Source organism: Anolis carolinensis, chromosome 1, assembly GCF_035594765.1.
Source record: "Anolis carolinensis isolate JA03-04 chromosome 1, rAnoCar3.1.pri, whole genome shotgun sequence".
NCBI lineage: Eukaryota > Metazoa > Chordata > Lepidosauria > Squamata > Dactyloidae > Anolis > Anolis carolinensis.
The window spans coordinates 103,440,044-103,458,726 of NC_085841.1; the positions used below are offsets into that span (position 1 = coordinate 103,440,044).

General features: G+C 38.7%; 2 protein-coding genes across 4 annotated transcripts in view; one reads left to right on the forward strand and one right to left on the reverse strand.

Moving 5' to 3' along the window:
- Positions 1–4,783, forward strand: part of bves (blood vessel epicardial substance) — a 74,086-nt gene extending 69,303 nt beyond the window's left edge. Inside the window, exon 12 of the mRNA XM_062983728.1 lies at positions 1,995–4,783. Within this exon, the coding sequence (XP_062839798.1) occupies positions 1,995–2,107 (113 nt within the window). The 3' untranslated portion in view covers positions 2,108–4,783. The remainder of the gene's footprint in view (positions 1–1,994) is intronic.
- A 4,804-nt stretch (positions 4,784–9,587) lies between these two features.
- Positions 9,588–18,683, reverse strand: part of lin28b (lin-28 homolog B) — a 133,026-nt gene continuing 123,930 nt past the window's right edge. For all 3 annotated transcript variants that reach the window (XM_008119963.3, XM_008119964.3, XM_008119965.2), the window contains one exon: positions 9,588–15,833. In XM_008119963.3, the coding sequence (XP_008118170.2) occupies positions 15,473–15,833 (361 nt within the window). In that variant the 3' untranslated portion in view covers positions 9,588–15,472. The remainder of the gene's footprint in view (positions 15,834–18,683) is intronic.

Below are 18,683 nucleotides of genomic sequence, written 5' to 3' on the forward strand. Positions count from 1 at the left end.
TTGTGATCATCGTTTTTCATTGACAGGAAATTCAGCCAATTAAGCTAGTACCACTGTTTTACCAGTACTTTGTGGGGTGCAGTCATTTACTTCCACTGCAGTTCCAGTTTTACAAAGTGGAGGAAGGTCTCATAAGAATACCAACACTGAGCAACTGCACAGTTGCAACAAAATTGCAATAGAAAAAGAAAAAGAGGGGGAACCATAGTGTACACACTGAGTAGGGTGAGCATAGAGACGAATTCCTATCAAGAAAATGCTAGCAAAGTCAGTGCCATTGCACCAAGCTGTGAAAGGGATTGTTCCAATAATTCTAGGTTTCTGTGTAACGCAATTTTTGTTCCTGGGTTATAAAAGTTATTCCTAATTGGATCTATCATAAAAACATGGGAAACGTTTATTAAACTGCAAAACCTTTGTTTTTGCAAGACATCCTGCAGCACATTTTGCTATAGTTTTCCAATGAATATCTCATAGGTCCTCATCATGCTTGAGCTTTATCCACTTTGATCCACTTTAAATGCTGTGACTCCCTCCTGAAGATTTCTGGGGTTTGTAGTTTAGGGAGGCCCAGGGCTTCTCTGAATGAACAGTTTAAAGGCCCCTCCTTAAACTACAAACCCTGAAATTCTGGAGGAGGCAGTCACAGCATTTGAAGTGGGTTAAAGTGGATAAATGCTCAAGTGTGATGAAGCCCATAGAGTCTTAACCAATTCAACACAGTTTGCGACAGCCACAAAAACAAAGTTCCTGGAGTATAACAACTACTTTCAAAGTAAGTACTGTACACTTAAACAGGAAATAACACTTTCAAACCAGGAAGAGATTCCCCCAAATTTTGTTACTTAGTGTTACTTGTTCTCCTATGTGAATGTGAACTAGTCAAGTGCTGTATTTACATTAACTGGGGCCTCATGCATCCCTCTGAGGCAGTTTTTGTGGTCCAAAGTCCCCAGACTACACTTTTTTCTGGCAGTCCTCTAGGAGGAGCCATTCACCTTACTTCTAGCAAATACTTGTTTTGTCTAGGTCGTTTTGTTTTTGTCTTGACATTTTGGGGAATCTGTGTAAACCTATGGAGGGTTCTAGGAACAAGACCTTGGTACCTTCATATGCCAAAACACTCAATTCCTGCTACAGTTCTGAAACCTGTTTGAGGTCCAAGGGTATTCTGTAGTTATGCTGTAAAAGCAGCAAAGAAAATTAAATTTAAAGAAAATAGTTCAATGCATGCATTTAATTGATGTAATGCTTTAAAATGCTGCCTGGATACAAATCTTTTAAAAATCCTTTCTTTTGCATACATTTTAGATAAACTCAAAAAGAAGGACATAGAGCTATAACTATATATATTTTAATTAGTTTATATTGTTTGAATTTTCCTAATTCTGTGTGCCCTTTATTGCCTACATTGCCCTTCTTCTCCACTTTCTTCTTTTTTCTTTTCTTTCTTTTACAATGGTTTTTCTCTATGTTAAATATATTTGATGTTTAATTCTATCAGGTATTCATGGTGATGACTGATAATTGTTTTAAGAAATAATTAATAATTCAGGTGTTTCAAAATGATGCACCTAATTTCATGTGTATTTGAACATCAATGTCCTGATAATGAAACCTGAAGTTTTCTGAAAATAATCAAGCAGTAGCAATGAGTCTATTTCATCTTTATCTTATTGTACTCTCTTGCACCTGGATAACTTCTTTTAGCTTGCCTAAGTTTCACCTGAAACATTTCTGACTTGTGGTGACCTTCATGCAACTTCATCACAGGGTTTGGGGGGCGAGATTTATTCAGAGGTGGGCTGCCGGAGACTGAAAGAGTATGACTTGCATAGTCATAGTCCAGGGCTCAAATCAGTGCACTTCGATGAGCCAGACCCCAGATTAAAAATGTGCATGTCCTTTTTAGAAATGAGAATAGCCCATGATAGTTGTTGTTGTTGAAGCATAGATTTAAGGAATTACTTTATTTATTTTTAAAACACTAACAGGTCAGCCATCTCCTCATTTAAGAACATCACCTAAAATGAAACCAATTGAAGAAAGCGTGGAGGATGATGTCTTTGAGTTTCCATCTGCTGTACCATCTAAATCTCACCAGTGACAACAGCGGACTGAATTCTACTGAATTGCACAAACGTGGTAGCGATGGAAGACATGTGGATGAGATTGTAAAAGTTAATATTATGGTTGTGTGTTTTATTTCACTTTATATTGCCACCAAATGCCTACCTTAAGAATGATTATATATTGATCCTAACCATATTGTCTGAAAATAGTGTTTTTTTGTTACAGCATGGCTTAAAGCCATTTTTGCATCCCTCATCTTTGTCAATAGAGAGGGAAACTTCCTGTGTACACACACAAACACATATGCAGTCACCCACACAAGCACACACAGCAACAGAGGAGGCATCCCAGACCTAACTCCCCCCCCCCCCCCCAGAAACAAACACTGCTCATCAATTCTGCATCTTCATCAGAAATCTTGGAAACCCCAGGTTGCTGTTGCCCTTGTGTGCCTTCAGGTTGTTTCTGATTTGTGGTGACCCTAAGGCAAACCAGTTTCAGGGTTTTCTTGGCTGGGTTTATTCAGAGGGGGTTTGCTATGGCCTTTCTCTTAGTCTGAGATAATGTGGCTTGGAGAATCACCTAGTGGGTTTCCATGGTTGAGCAAAGATTCAAACCCTGGTCTCCCAGAGTCCTAGTCCATCGTTCAAAGCATTACATTACACAACCCTTGACTCATTAACACTGTGTACAGTGCAATCCCCCATATCCTTATGGGATACATTCCCAGACTTTCCATGGCTAGCAGAATTACGGATTATAAATGACACCTGTTGAACTAACGTCTTCTGGCAGACGCATGCAATATAATTGCATTGGAGGACTAGGACGTATTTTACTAGGTGCAGTTAAATGAAACCACAGATACGGGTCCCATGGATATGATGAAAATCCTGTTTTTTTGTTGTTGTTTTTTAACATAATAGTTTTTTAACATAGTAAAGGATATATGCAAGCACTAGGAGAAGATGGTGTTAACTCCCAAGCCAGGAAATATATGAGTGCCTCTTATTGTTTGTTCTTTACCATAGCAGTTCCACTAGTAAATACCCATAGCAGTGTTCTCTAAGCACGTGGAAGCTACCTTCTTAGAGGTAGAAGGCACGCAGTGTTCTGCAAGTTTTGCCATGTTCTCCCTGCACAATACAGGGTCTTCTCCTCCGCAGATTTATTAGAGTATCTACAACCACAGCAAATGGTTGTATTGAGGCAAAAATAATAATACACTATTTATATTCTGCCCTTCTCCTCAAAGGGACTCAGAGCAGATTACAGTATATATAAGCAGACAATGGCAAATATTCAATGCCTTATTTACAATAATATACAGTGAGAAACACAACACGAAGGCAAAGACTTCTTTCATTTCTGGCTTTGGAGGAGGTGCTCATCTCTGGCTCTAGGAGGTGCTCTTCTCCATTTTTTAAGCCGGGGAGCCTGCATTGTTACCTCCTGGTCATGTGGTGGCCATGATTGCTTAGAGCGTCTTTTTTTGCCTTTTCCCACCAAAGCGGTACCTATTTATCTACTCACATTTGCATGATTTCAAACTGCAAGGTTGGCAAGAGCTAGGGCTAATAGCGGGAGTTCACCTCATCCTGTGGATTCAAACTGCCAACCTTCAAGTCAGCAGTTCGGTAGCACAAGGGTTTAACCCATTGCACCACTGTGGCCCAATTCTAATTGCATTTAGAATTGAAGTTTTAAACAGGAGAGAGAAAGGCCTTTTGTTTTAAATTATATTGCAGTGAAACCATATGAAATGCAATGCAGTGCAAGTTATAAAATTTTATTCTGGCTTTTTAACCCATCAAAATCAGCTTTGACTAATAGATTATCCTGATTTTTTTTATTGGCTTTGCAACATGCTCTGGCACATTTCCCACAGTTGTAGGCCTGGCACTTTAAAATAAATATGTTTATTGATAATAGTGAAACATGTTCTCTGGCTAAATGGTGATCAGAAGACGTGGTATAGTGCCTTTTTATTTTAGTTCCATTCATAATACATATCTAGGGCATAATTTGATGTACAGCATTTCCAACTGAAGAGAAGCACTTTCAGTCCCATTGGTTTAAACTGGATTTTTTGTGTGTGTGCACTTAAGCATAGCTCTCCTGAAAAGTGTGAGAGTTTAAATGCTTAATTTTCTCTACATTTTAACAGCTGTTATAGTAATATCTGGTGCTGCAAACAAAGCACCAACATCATCTTGTATGGGGCTTGTACTGGCAAACACTTTAATGGAAAGGCTATATCCTTGAGAAGAAAGAATGTCTGTCATTAGGATGTCAGCAAAAAGAGATACCACTACTTGATGTGAATAAGTATATTTTTTCAATTCTACATGTATAGACCCTTTAAACTGATAATTGTGAAATTTAGTATTAAAATTCTAATTTCTGGAACAATCTTATAAGTACTTTTCTTCATGTAAAGCATCTCAAATTGCATCCTTTCCTGATGTAATTCTCTATGGAAAGACTGCTCTCCTCTATAGTCAGACAAATAATGTAAGAATGAATGTGGCTGAACTGGATCGATCAGAATTGTTTCTAAGAGCAATTCACCTCCATATTGTGTCACATCTATAGAGTCAATCTGTTAATAACTGGACTGTTTTGTTTTGTTTTTTTAATGAGTGTATGTATGAGAAAGATACATTTAACTTTTCTGTACAATACCATTATTAAAATGTATTGAACTCCTGCCTTGCCTAATAAATCTTCATTTGTATGCATTTCCTTTACTGGCCATCTTATATGTCACATTGGTACTGAGAATAAGCAAGTGATTCTTGAGTCACATTGACTGTATTCATGATCAAAAGTCTGATGGTAAGTTTTTAAGCTTATCATTCCATGATGAGACATTGAGGGGCTGTTTTGGAGACAACTCAGAATTTTGTGGCAGTCTATCCTATAGACGGGTGGTGGTGGCATAGGGGGTTAAACCGCTATGCTGCAGAACTTGCTGACCGGAAGGTCGGTGGTTTGAATCTGTGGGATGGGATGAGCTCCTGATGTTAGCCCCAGCTACTGCCAACCTAGCAGTTCGAGAACATGCAAATGTACAAGAATCAATAGGTGCTGCTTTGGCGGGAAGGTAATGGTAATGGCGCTTCATGCAGTCATGCCAGCCAAATGACCAAGGAGGCGTGTACGGACAACGCCAGCTCTACATCTTAGAAATGGAGATGAGCACCACCCCCCAAAGTCGAACTCGACTAGACTTAATGTCAAGGGGAAACATTTACCTTTATTCTATAGACCCATTGTATTGATTTCAGTTATGAAAGGTTCAGTTATTTAAAAAGTAGTCTAGTAGCAATGAAAGACATTCTGAAATCACCAAAATATAATAATAATCAGCAGCAATCATATCTATGGCAAACATGCATAGAGCCACAACACTCTGTTCGACAGGTTTTCCACAGAAGAGGGAGAAATTGTATCATCATGTGATTCTGTTTTTGTGAGGTCGCAGTGGTCTATCTCATGTGCTCCATTTTGTGTGTTGAGGCTTGACATTCTCAGGAATTCTCCATGACTTTATGCAGACCTCACAGATTAACTCAATGGACTGTGATGAATAGCAGGGAAAGCCTGGTGTTCAGTAGTTTTTTGTGGAACTTTGGACCATCAATCAAAATTGTTGCAAGAGGCATCTGCAGGAATCTGAGGGTCCTTGGGAGGCCCCTGCAGATGGTGTCCTTGCGGTGCATTCAGCTACAGGAAAAGAACAGAACACCTCCTTGATGTTGTCCCACTCTCTTATAACGTAGGAATGACTTGCATATGAGACTGGTTTTGTGGGGGCAACATAGCTTCAAGGTTCCAATCAAAGTAATGTAAGTAACTTGCCGTGATGTGGGAGCATCACTGTAGACTTGAACTTGAAAATAGTGATAAACTTTGCCTTTTCTAATCCCAAAGTGGAAGTCTGCATTTATCCTTTAAAGGTAGTATGAATGGCAGAATGAATTACAGACCTTTTCTTTTGGCTAGTTTAGCCCAAACACCTTTACAAAGCCCTGAAAGATTTATTAATGCTACCTGGAAGAGTATTCAAAGCATGTGCAGCCTGTTATCTCAGAATATTTAAGACAACAAATGTCCATGACCAACTGCTTAATTCTTACCATTGTTTGTATGCCTTTATTCCTTCAATGGTGTGCAAGAAAAACTTTCTGCTCCACAGAAGTCCTAGAAACAAACTAATGTTTTGCTTGTACAAATTCTGCATAAGAAAAGGGATGTGTGCTTGTGTAATAAGAACAGATGTTGGATTACAAAAACAATTGTTCTCTCACAGGCCTGGAAAGCTAGTCTCTTCATGAGCATTTCTGAGCTAATTTGACCCTCTAACCACAAAAGGGACTTGTGGAAAGAAAGACAAGGAATGCTTCACTTCTAAGCAGTTGGGATATAAAACTGCACTTTGGGTAATGATTTCAGCTATATAAGAAATAGTTACAAAATCATTTTGGGATTCAGCTGGATGTTGTGATCAGAATTTCCAACTAAATCCCTTCCGGTTCTAGTAAATGACTGCACTTCAGTTTGTAATGTACCTCCATAGTTTCCTCCTTGGAGATTAATAATCTATTAAAACCACATCCTGGTTTCCTGAACAAAGTACTCTTGGGACCTGAATTCCCCACCAACCTTTGTTGTAAAAGGTGATGTTGAAGTGAAATTTCACTGATGTATTGACTGAAGCCACAATTAAGTCCAGTCTTCTATGACACAAATAGCATGTGGAGAGTTGCTTAGTGCACATACTTTTCCTTTCAAAAATGAAAAAGAAATACAATAAATATCCTTAGTATTATTACTCTGGAGCTGTTCAACTATGTATCCAACAACCCACTTAAATTAAGGAACGGTTTCTAGCAACACGGAGTAAACTATGACTGACATCCTATTGAGTTACAAATGCGTAAGTTAGACTTACACATTCTATTACAAATATCACCTAAATTTATGGTATTTTAACAAGCAGCAGCTACACTGAGCAACTGTTGGCTCTTAAAGTAGATTAGGAGGGGACACATAGTTAAATATGTATATGTATATTTATGGGCTGGCCAATAATATTTAGTTGCTTTATAACATATAGACATTTACAAATGAATGTTCAAAATATTATTCAGAAGCATTAAATAAATGTAGACATGATGTATTAATATTTGTGGAAATGAGGATTGAATTACTTTTCCTGAGCAGCACACTGGGGGGACAGGGGACATAGTTCTTGGCAACGTACTTCTCTTGGTCTAATTTCAAAAGCCACAATTTCCGATTTCAAAATGCACATGGTCAGTTCAGGTTTCTAGAATACTGATCTTTCCCAAACACATAAATTTACGAAGTGGGGGGGAGGAATAGTGAGCAAGAGTGGTTTGCTTACATTTAGCTTGGGTCTTATCCATCATGGCCAGGTTTAGAGAGGTTCTCCTGCTGATGTATCCTGTAGGAAACACAGCTTCAGCACTGGAACTCCATAGAGGATAACTTAGTATTTGAAGAAGAGTAGAATCTGAGTGAGAAATGTGAGATTGCTGTCATAACAACCAATATATCAAATAGCTGGCTAACTGGATACTTATGATCTGTTTCAGGTCTCATTTCACAAAATTACTGTTTTTTTATCGGTGTACAGATAGGTTCTGTCAAAATAGGTACATTTTTAAGTGTAACAGCAGATAGACAGATAGACGGATAGATAGATAGATAGATAGATAGATAGATAGATAGATAGATAGACAGACAGACAAACAGACAGCTAGCTAGCTAGCTAGCTTTGGATAGCAAAGGGAAAGAATAACACTCCAGTGGTTTTTGTTTTTCTGTCTGGGCCCTCCCCTGTTCAGAAGATTTCACTTCACTTTGTCACTGTGATGATTGGATTTTGAAAAAAAATTGCTTGTTGTGGAAAACTTCAGTTGAGATACCTTTCTCTATGATAACTCTTTCAGGAGTGAATTTCCCTTCTGAGAGGTAGATGTTAACACTGTATTCATATGTGGGGTCTTGTTGAAAGGATGTGGAATTGGTAACAATTCAGATGTCTGTTCGTTTTCAGTAGGCGTACATGAATGTGAATTTGCAGTTACTTTTCCTGCCCCTTTCATTATTTGTTCATTATATCTTAGTGTTCTCAAAGTTGTTTTTAAGGAAACCAGAGATTTCTTTCTTTGTTTAATATATAACTGTCTTTCTTCCAAGGTGAGTTATAGCACAACAGTAAAAGAAAATACAGGGAAAACAATATATGGTGCAACATGTTATAAAAGGTTCAGAACAGTTTAAAACATAGAAAATAGATTGTGTGCTTCTCAGCAAAAGTATAAGGACAATTCCAAAACCAAAGTTAGCTGTCAAATCACTGCTGATCTCATTTTTAAGCCACTTGAAGCCCTCATATGTAGTAGAGGAACCATCTGTCATTTTGACTAGCTTTGCACATGTGTGGCTCTTACTGGCAATCTTCCGCCCAGAGAGTGATTTATGTGGCTCCCACATGTGCTGCAATGGGGCAGCGGAAGCAGTAAAAGCTGTAGACCTCTTTATCACTTTTGTGCATAGAACAATTCTTGCTTAATCGAGCAGGAATTGATGAGGCAAGCAGGAACCTGTCATTTTAGTACGGGATTACCATCCAGCCTATGAGAACCTGCATCTTTTCCCATTGGAATGGACGTTCTGGAATTTGTGACATACGAAAATTTACAACTCTTTTTTCTGCTCACAAAACACTGAAATTACAATTTTACGTATCACTGTCATTTCTATATACTTAATTTCAAATTTCAATTTCAATTAAATAATTTTAATAATAACTTTTGAGCACACTTTGCAACAGCATTTATTTTCTCCTACTTACATGTATTGATTCCTGCTGTTTTGCATAGTTATTAATAAAACATCAATATACTCTTTCACCCTATGCTGAAAATTTAGTTCTAATGATTTGCAAAGAAAATCTGTTTCATATGCATTTTTTCATGGTCTTCCTGTTTTTCAAAATATTTATTTATTTACTTACTTACTTAATTTCTATGCCGCTTTTCTCTCCCAATGGGACTCAAAGCAGTTTCCAACAAATATAGATCAGTATGGCAGGTATTTTATTAAGAATATAGCCATGCATAGGTTTCCAGTACACACATTGTCCTTTTTTGAGGGCTGGAAGGGTTGGTATTTCCTTTCTCCCTCTCCCCAATACACTGAAAAAGCACCAGAGGTGTCCCTCATGTTCATTCATGCTTTGTGGTTGGATGTCAAGGTCTGAAACTTGGCTTCATCCCCATAGCCAGGCACAAAATGATGTTGGCCAGAACTCACTAAGGCAGTTATGAATACTGAATTCTAGGTCACACATTCATGACCGCCTTATATTCATGATCCTCATATTTTCACTAGTTTAGGAAAAGTGGTTCTTTTGATGTAAATGCATCATCCCAATTCCCATTTCGAATGAATTGTAATAAAATCTCAGCAGCTTTGGATAAATGCCAATGTTACATGTTTTATTTTTCATCATGTAATCCTTTTAAACCTCAGTCACATATCAATGATTGATAGAAATACAAACATTAGGCAATAGGCATTAAATGAAAATATAAAATACAGGATATGTAGAAAGGCAATCAGTGCTTCAATCCAACAAGACAGAGACAGTAAGTAAACATGAAGGAGGAAAAAAACGATGTTCCAAAACTAAAAGTTTTTTTTAAAAAAATCAACTGTCTTTTCTTTCAAAAGACCTAAACAATTCAAGTGATTTTCTTTATTATACCTTGTAAACAAAACATGAATCAAAATGGACCATGAGGTAATCTATACACTAGAGAGGACAGGCTTAAAAACACTAGAAAAAAAGACAATACTCAAGACGCATAGATATCAATGTTCACTTTGGTCTCTGGCTATTGGGTTTCCTATGAACAATATACAGATTCAAGCCATTCTGGAAATACTCATTAACCAATTTGTAAGTAAAAAAAAAAGTAATAAAATGCAAGAGGTAGTCAAAACCAATATGATGTCTTCTCAGAACGTGTGTGCCATTTTAGGTTAGCAACTGTTATAGCAAATGCCCAAATAATTTCTAACATTCAGTTTTATTCTGAGTTTGTTGTGCTGGCTGGCAACTTGCACTTTCGAAAGAAAAGCTGTGTGCTTGAAAAGTAGCTTCAAGCTCACGGTCCTAGTCCTAAAAGCCTAAGAAGCAACTAATTTCATTTTAGGACACCTCCTAAAATACTTTGCCCTGTTGTTACCACCAAATCTGCTCATCTTCACCCTTCTTCTGTATCTGGGGTTTCTGGGTTGTGGAGATCAGACATCCATACATCCATCAGAGAGATGAATGTGGCCCAGAGGTCAAAAGTTGTTCTCCTCAAACATTCCCACATCCCATGTTACTGTCTGATAAAGCCTTTTGTTCCTATGCCAATATCTGATCACTAGCTAGTCACAATGTCACAATACAACCAGCATCAAAATGCTGTCGATATACAACAGAACAAAACATATTTAACAAGTCTTTAAAAGTGAGCAAAGACAAAGTAATCAAATCTCATTCGAGACATCTAGTAAAATTAAATTCAGTGCATCTGCACACACATCTTTTTCCCAATTACTTTCATATCTGTCATAACACAAGGAGGAGGAAAACACACACACATATATTTTTTATGATAAACATTTCTTAGAGATAAATTAATTTAAATTAGCTTTAAGACTTAATGAGGTCTTCCCACATTCTTTTTAATTTTTCCTTACAAAGAAGGTCACAAGGACTACAAACACTTTTATGGGTCTCCATCCACAAAACTACATACTAAAGTAACTTTGGGATACCACTAGCACAAATTAAAGATGGTTTTTAAAAAAATGAAAACAAAGAATTGTGTTGCCTTTATTTGGCAAAAGAATCACATTTTAGAGCAAATTTTAGGACTCAAACAGCTCCTAAGTAATTGTCCTGGTTTTTTCTTCTTCCAGAATGGTCTTTCTAAGAGACATTATGCAAGTGTGCATATAGTATTTTGTATCAATTAAGTGGCACAATCCCTACTGATTTCAATATGGAATCTGGTAAAATTCTCAACTGTCTAAAAAGAGATCAGTCACAATACATTTTGAGAGGGCAGGAGAGATGCCAATGGCGAAATGACCCTTCTAAGAGAGTTAGCTTTAAGCCTCCGTGCCCCATTCTCCCCTGTAGCTTGTTTCAAAGTCTTTTGACCGTAGTAACAGAGCAAAATAAAATAAAATGCTGTAATTTTACTGTAGTGAACAGCTAATTAATTTCCATATACTAAGGAAAATCAGTTGTCTTTGTGCATGTTTGCGTGTATCAATTTCTTTTTCAGGCAGAAATAAAACTAAGCTTTAAGAAAGACACTCACACAATTTCAAGTGAATGCATCATTTTAAAAAATGTGAAGCACACAGTTGTCCTAACATTTGCAGTGAAAGCAAGTCACAGAGGCAGAGACTGTTAATTGCCGCATTAAAACAACACTCGGTATGTACCATAGGATCAACAGCCACGTTAAGGCCTGAGCAGCACAAAGATGTTGCTTGTAGGTTTGAGGTAGTTGTTTGCTGTAAACAGAATAACTTTACTATTCCCTATGTAAACAATGTGGCATAGAATTTCAGAAATGGGGAGAAGCTGCCCACTCCAGTACTCTGAAAGTCAGCCATATTTGTCAACGTCAAGTCACATATGTTCACTTTGGAACAGAAATACTACTGCACTTCTTTTGGCAAGGGAAAGTATAATGGGAAAAAAAACAGTTATGTGAGCTCTCACAAACTCATCTCTATGTAAACAGAGGTAGCTTATAATATGTATATAGTAGTAAATAGCTGTATAAAAGTATTTTTGGTTATTTCTGAGCAAGCAATTAAAAACAAGAACATCTGCAAAAGAATAGAAGAAAAATGAATTACATGGCATTTTCCCTGAGTAAGGTTCTTTGTCCTGAGAAGGCTATTTTGGAATAGTGATCATCCTCTGATATATAAAAATAAAACATAAATTTTAATAATAAGACAGGATTGATAGCCTCTCTTAGAAATTCAATCTGAGGTTGCTGGAATTATTCATTTCACAATAATGTCAGGTCTTGAAGTATGTAAACATGGGAAAGTATCAAATCAATCATTTCCACCATACTATATATATATATATATATATATATATATACATATATATATAGGTTGAGGAACTTTGGTTTAACTTTCAGTGATCTAGGTTTACATTGTTGCTGTTTAACACAGTTATCATACCTGCTAAAAGGATATGCAATGCCACTTTGATTTGTCTACATAACTTAAATAAGTTTACAACCCTTACATAAGGCAAGGACGTATTCCTCTATACATATATCACATTCAGTATCGTCAAATAAAACCCTTTGCATTGTAGCACACCAAGAACTTCGGTGTAAACTGTTGAGATTTTCCTTTCTCTCAAACACTGTCATGGAATTCAAGCAAAGTTCCATAGGATTTGTGCCTGTTACTGAGGCTTTTGAGCCTTATACATTTCCTGGCAGCAGTAGCAGCAGCAGCAGCAAAAATATAGCATCTAAACAAATCGGCATAGGGACAAGTGTGCTCATATTCTCTGCTGAAAACCTAGGCAGTGAGTTGGTGTCCTATCAAAACAGGTCTTGCTACTGCAGATGGCACAACGAAGGAAAGTGTAGTTTGAAGATTGTAGTTCAAACCTTCATGGAATATGTTTGAACTCAGAATCAACCAATCTACCTTCTTTCCTTCTTATGTAGAAAGCATTTCTGCAAACTCTTATTTTTCATCTGTAACACATTTTAATGGAAATAACATTACGGCCCACAGAAATTGGATTAATACATCCATACCCAGAATTTCCTTTGATGGTTTCTACAGCATCTTTATCCACAGGCAAATTCAAGTCCTTGGGTTATAATTATAACTGAGCAATCCACACACACAAAAGTTGCTTTAATATTAGCCAAAGCCAAACAAGTCTGACTGTAGCACTAGGAATGGATTCCTGAGGAAGTCTCTTACATTATAACAGGAGTTTGCATGTGAAATGATCCCAACCTACAGTACTATAAATTGTTCCATCAGCATCAGATATTATTTGGTTTGTAGAAGAAATGGCAGCATGTGATCATGGTCAAATGATATGGACATGGCTGACTTTCTACACAAAAGGCTCATCTATACTGACCATTTAATGTGGCTCCAAGCCAACTGGAAACCACAAAACGCACACTGCCAATGTGCACTGCAGCACAGATGAAAGGGGTTACAATGTATGAAAGAAAGTCACAGGAAAGTCTGAAACAAGCCCTAGAATGCACTGCAGCAGATCCCAATATCTCCCAGATCCCGGGCAAAATTGGCTCTACAAAATGCAGAGTGCATTGTAGACTTTGCTGAAGTGCTTCTTAAGATTTGGAATGAGGGGGCAAGGGGGCTGCCAGAAAATGCCCCACCAAAGTGACCAACAAGGGGTTAATTGACCTCTGGGGGAAAAGATTACCTCCACTCCTGTCACTTTCTCCTCCCTGCCGCCCATATCCTATGCCTCTTAAGCACTGGTTGCACATCTCTCCAAGAAATGAAGATCCTGAACTCTGGCATATTAAAAGTAGTCTGTTTTGGATTCCCCCTCCCTTCAAATGGCAAATATGTTGCATTTTTAGTTTGTGTACAGTTTCCAAAACATATCGAAATCAATTCACTTATATAATATCGAAGTAGTGGTAGATGAAGCTGAAGAAGGAATGGTTGCTGCTGCTACTGCTGCCCTCGTAACACCTCCAAGTCTACACAAAATACAAAATTCAAGGTGGTATTTCAATACCACTCTAAACAATAATTTCAACGTATACATTCTCCCTCACAGTCATGTAACCTGCATTAAAACCATATTAATTTAATACAATATATGAGATATCAGCACAGAAAACTACACATTCATTGTCTTTGTGGGAGGGGCAAAAGAGGGGAGCTCCATTTTTAAACATTGTGGCAATAATGAGGCATCTTTAAAGCAAGGCATTATCCTTTCAAGTTGAGAACATTCTTTTAAAAAAAGAACAACAACAACAACAAAACATTGTTGACTTGGGAAGTTGAAAGGGGGGGGGAATCTACCCTGAAGCCTACAGGGATGTCTTAATATCTTTAGTACCACGACCATGGCAGTTTGAAGTAATCAAATTTCTTTGGATTCTCATGAAATAATTTCTGCAGTTATTTTACCCCTTTTCTTTTTTTCTCTATCATGAGAAAAAAGATGACATCTTACATGAAAAAATACAGGAATAATAAGTCAAAATATAATTCAAACTATTGCTTTCCAAGGGATGATGTATCCAAGGAAACTGAGCGTTGAATGTATATATTTGAGACAATACAAACTCAAACAAAGGGCCAGTTCAGAATAACACATTTTTCTTCCCTTCCCCTTCCTCTCCTGCAGCATGCCTTGAAAAGAGCCAAGGTTTTCATTTTCATTTTGGGTTAACCACTGTTTACTAATAATCAAAACCCTACACACCTTAACTGCAATTGGTCTTCACTGTGGTTTAATGAATCAAGCCACATTCACAATTCATTACTTGAAGCGGTTATTTGAAAAATGGAAGCAAATGCTTCCATTTGCTTTCTATTGTATTGCAGTTGGTTTGTATTGTATTTTAAAGTGTTCGAAGCCGCTTTGGGTTCCTATTGTGGGAGAAAAGTGGCATATAAATACAGATTTATTACTATCATCATCATTTGGTTGCTGTAGAAGGGCTTCTTAAATGTTTCCACTTGGAATCCCTTTTGGCCCGAGAAACTTTTACATGAGCCCAGGTATATAGACATTAACTCATAACAAATCAGCATTTACAAGACTTTTCAAACAAGCTGAAGCATCTTCTGCAAACACTGAAAACACTGCACAACAGTGTGAATGTCTAAAACAACCTGTAGATAATGTTTACTGCTGCCAATTTGTTTGGGCTCCAACACTGAGGTAAGAGGATCCCATTTGGGGTCAGGATCCACAGTTTAAGAAGCAGTGCACTAGAAGAGCAAAGGCAGGGGAACAAACAGACCAAAATTTTATGGTGGCTCATAAGCACAATGGAAACCTTGGCTTGTTTGTTTGTTTGTATACCCAAATCACTTCAATAAAAATATTATCTTATGCTAAAATGAAATTTGCTCAGAGCGACTGGTCTGTTTCATTTTGGAAAAGACTGTAGTTTTACAACAGTAGTTAAGAATCTGAGGCTGGCTGCAAGACGAGTGGCATTATGCTCCTTGTGCTTGAATGAGGTAGACATCCCAAGAGGGTAAGGAGACAAAGGGCTGTAATGAAAGCTCTTTAAGTCTTTTTCCTTTTTTGGACAGAGGGCCCTTTTCGGCTTTGTTCTTCAGGTGATAGAGATATCTTACTTGAAGTGGCTTCTTGTGGTGACCGTTCTAAGATTTCTGCCCTTCCCTCCTGAGAATAAGATGGAGACGTGTAGCCATAGGCCCCTCCGCCTTCTCTCACGAACGCTGATGTGGAAGGCTGGGGTTCTGCTTCGTATCTTCCCTGATAACTAGTGGGCTGCTGCGGAACAGTTTTATGTGGGCAGTTCGCCACCATGTGCATGATACTCTGACAGTAATGGCACTTCTTTGGCTGTGGAGGTAGAGTACATTCCTTAGCATGATGATCGAGGCCACCACAGTTGTAACATCTGGAAAACAGAAGTATAAAATTTTAATAGATAGATTTACAGAGATGCCCTTTGGTCTCACATAGAAGAAAAAGTATATGTATCATCATGTATATTCCAATTAATAGCGCTATACGTTGCAGAAAGACAATGCTAAACGACAATAGATAGAATTTTTCTGTTATCCAATAGCTTGGGGTTCTCATTAAGCAGAAACAGCATACGCCCAGCAAGATCTGCACTTCATGTTACAGCAAACAGGAGTTTAGTTCATTATCACAAGCAACAATGTGCATTCATTCATAGTCTGGTAAAGGCTATGAATGGAGTCTTGCTCCCTTCCAAGCATAGGTAGATAACATTCAGTCTATGGCTGTCATGTAGCCCTTCAAGAATAATTTTTGTGGCTCCCAGGCCTTCCCACTCTCCCCCCGCCCAATTTTTTTTCCAAAACTCTTTTTTATACTGAAGTGCCTCAAAAGGAACAAGGGATGGGGATGACTGCCATGCTTTTACCCAGCCAGGCCATTTTAGGCCTAGGAAAAGGCTTTTTTTAAAACAGGAAGTGACATATAACCTGTTAGTGGTAATTGGGGGTATAGCATTCAACTGGGGGGGGGGGGGGCTTGAAGCAGGGCAATTTGGCTCTCTAATCTTGTATTAAAGAAAAGGAAGGGGATGATCACAGTTTCAGTCCAGCTTACTTGTCCAAACATATCTCCCTCTATGATCCGCCTTGGAGGTTAAGATCATTGGAGGAAGCCCTGCCCTGGATCCCACCATTCTCGCAAGCAAGATTGGTGGGGAAGAGAGATAGGGCCTTCTGTGTGGTGTCCCCCCCCCCGGTCTGTGGAACACCCTTCCTAACGAAATAAAGTTGGCCCCTTCCCTTAAAACATGGTTGTGGAACCAGACATTTGAGCAGCAGATGCAGCAATAATAATGAAGTGATTTATGTGAATGACAATGGACAGACCCTGGATAATGACTTCATATTGAATTGATGTAAGTTTAAATGTATATTTTTATAATTGATGTTCAACTTTTTGTTTTAATTGTAACTGTTATTAGAATTGTTGTGTGTGGCATCTAATGCTTGCTGGTTGTGAGGCCGCCCTGAGTCCTTCATCCCCCCTGGGGATGAGAAGGATGGGATATAAATGTATGAAATAACAACAAATAAATAAATAAATAAATAAATAATGATGGCCGTGAAGACTCTTGGATGACTTCTGCAGTCCATAAAAGCTGTTCATCAAGCCGCATCATGCATCATGCTGGAATTTAGCAAGCACGTCTGAGTAGGAACTTAGCACACGTGTCCCTATGTATCAGAGTAGAGTCACTCATTGAAGCATTTGCCAGTTAGGACTTAGTCCAAAACAAACATTATGCACTAGATTCTCAGTTGAGCACCTATGGGGATTGGTAGATTACGGATAAATGTAGTTTCTGGTTGCTTGAGAATTAATGTTAAAAATAGACCTGACAAATCTATCTATCTATCTATCTAAAGGTAAAGTTATTTGCGCCATGACTATAACAACACAACTATATGCCCCAGAACCACCAAACTTGACAAAACAACACAAAACCCTTGCCTCAAGGTTCATACAACACAACCGAACCCCCAAAACGGAACCGGGACCTGCAAAACCGGCAAATATGAAGAGCGCATGCACCATACACGAAAAGGCGCGTGTCCAACACACTCCCCAACCCCTCCCCTCAACGGTCGCTTCCACGCAGCGGCAAGGCCTGCATAAAGCCCCCGCCACCGCCCTCTGGTGAGGCCTGGCTGGGAGCAGGCCCGGGGGAGGCAGCAAGGAGAAGGCCCGGCGGCCAGACCTCCTCCCCGGCCACCCTCCTCCGGGACCTCCTCCACCTCCTTTGCCCCGGCACAAAGGAAAAGAAGGCGTCACTATGCTCCTCCTCCTCTTCCTCCTCATTGTCATGAGGGAAACAGTCTGAGGATCGAGGAAGGGAAGGAGGAAGAGTTCTCCCTCAATTACTTACATTTTCTACTCCTCTTTCCCTCAATTTACCCCTCAATTCTCATAATAACAATAACAACCACAACAACAATAATAAAAACCATCACAGACAACGAGCAGCCAGGCACTGAAGCTGCAAGGCCATTCCGTGCTAATCAAGCACGCCAATGGCAACATTCACACTTGGCCTCCAAAACAAGCATCACTTATCCAATTTTCTCGATTACCCAAGGTAGTCTGCCTTATAGTACTCAATGTTTATCTACTAAATGTGGCAATGTTTGGATGCTAAATTCGAAAATACAGTAATTACTACATAACATTACTATATATCATATGTAAGAATTACTGTGCTCTAATAAGAAAACAGAACAATATAATCTCTAAAATCAGGACAGTAAATACAAACCAACACTCACAAGACAGGACAATTCCAGACAGGGGAATTCCAGACAAGAAACAATCAGACCCAGTTAACATCTCCCAACAAAGAATTCCCTCAACCAGGAAACAGCCAGGCCTTGAACCTCCAAGGCCATTCAATGCTAATCAAGGTAATTAATTGCAACATTCATACTTCCTGCACTCAGACTATTCATTGCTATTCAACCTGGCCAACCAACAATTCCACAAGGTAGAAAGCGGCCAGACTTCCAAGCAGCAAGACTATTCACTCCTGTTCAACCAGCCCAACCAGGCTATACCCTAGATGGATAACCCTCAGGTTTGTAAGCCATCAGGCCACTCCGTCCCATTCAACCAGCCCAAACAAGGAGGCCCCTATATAGAAACCGCCCAGGCTTAGAAGCACAAAGGCTATTCAGTGCAATTCCAATTGGCCACAGCAACGTGTGGCAGGGCACACCTAGTACTATAC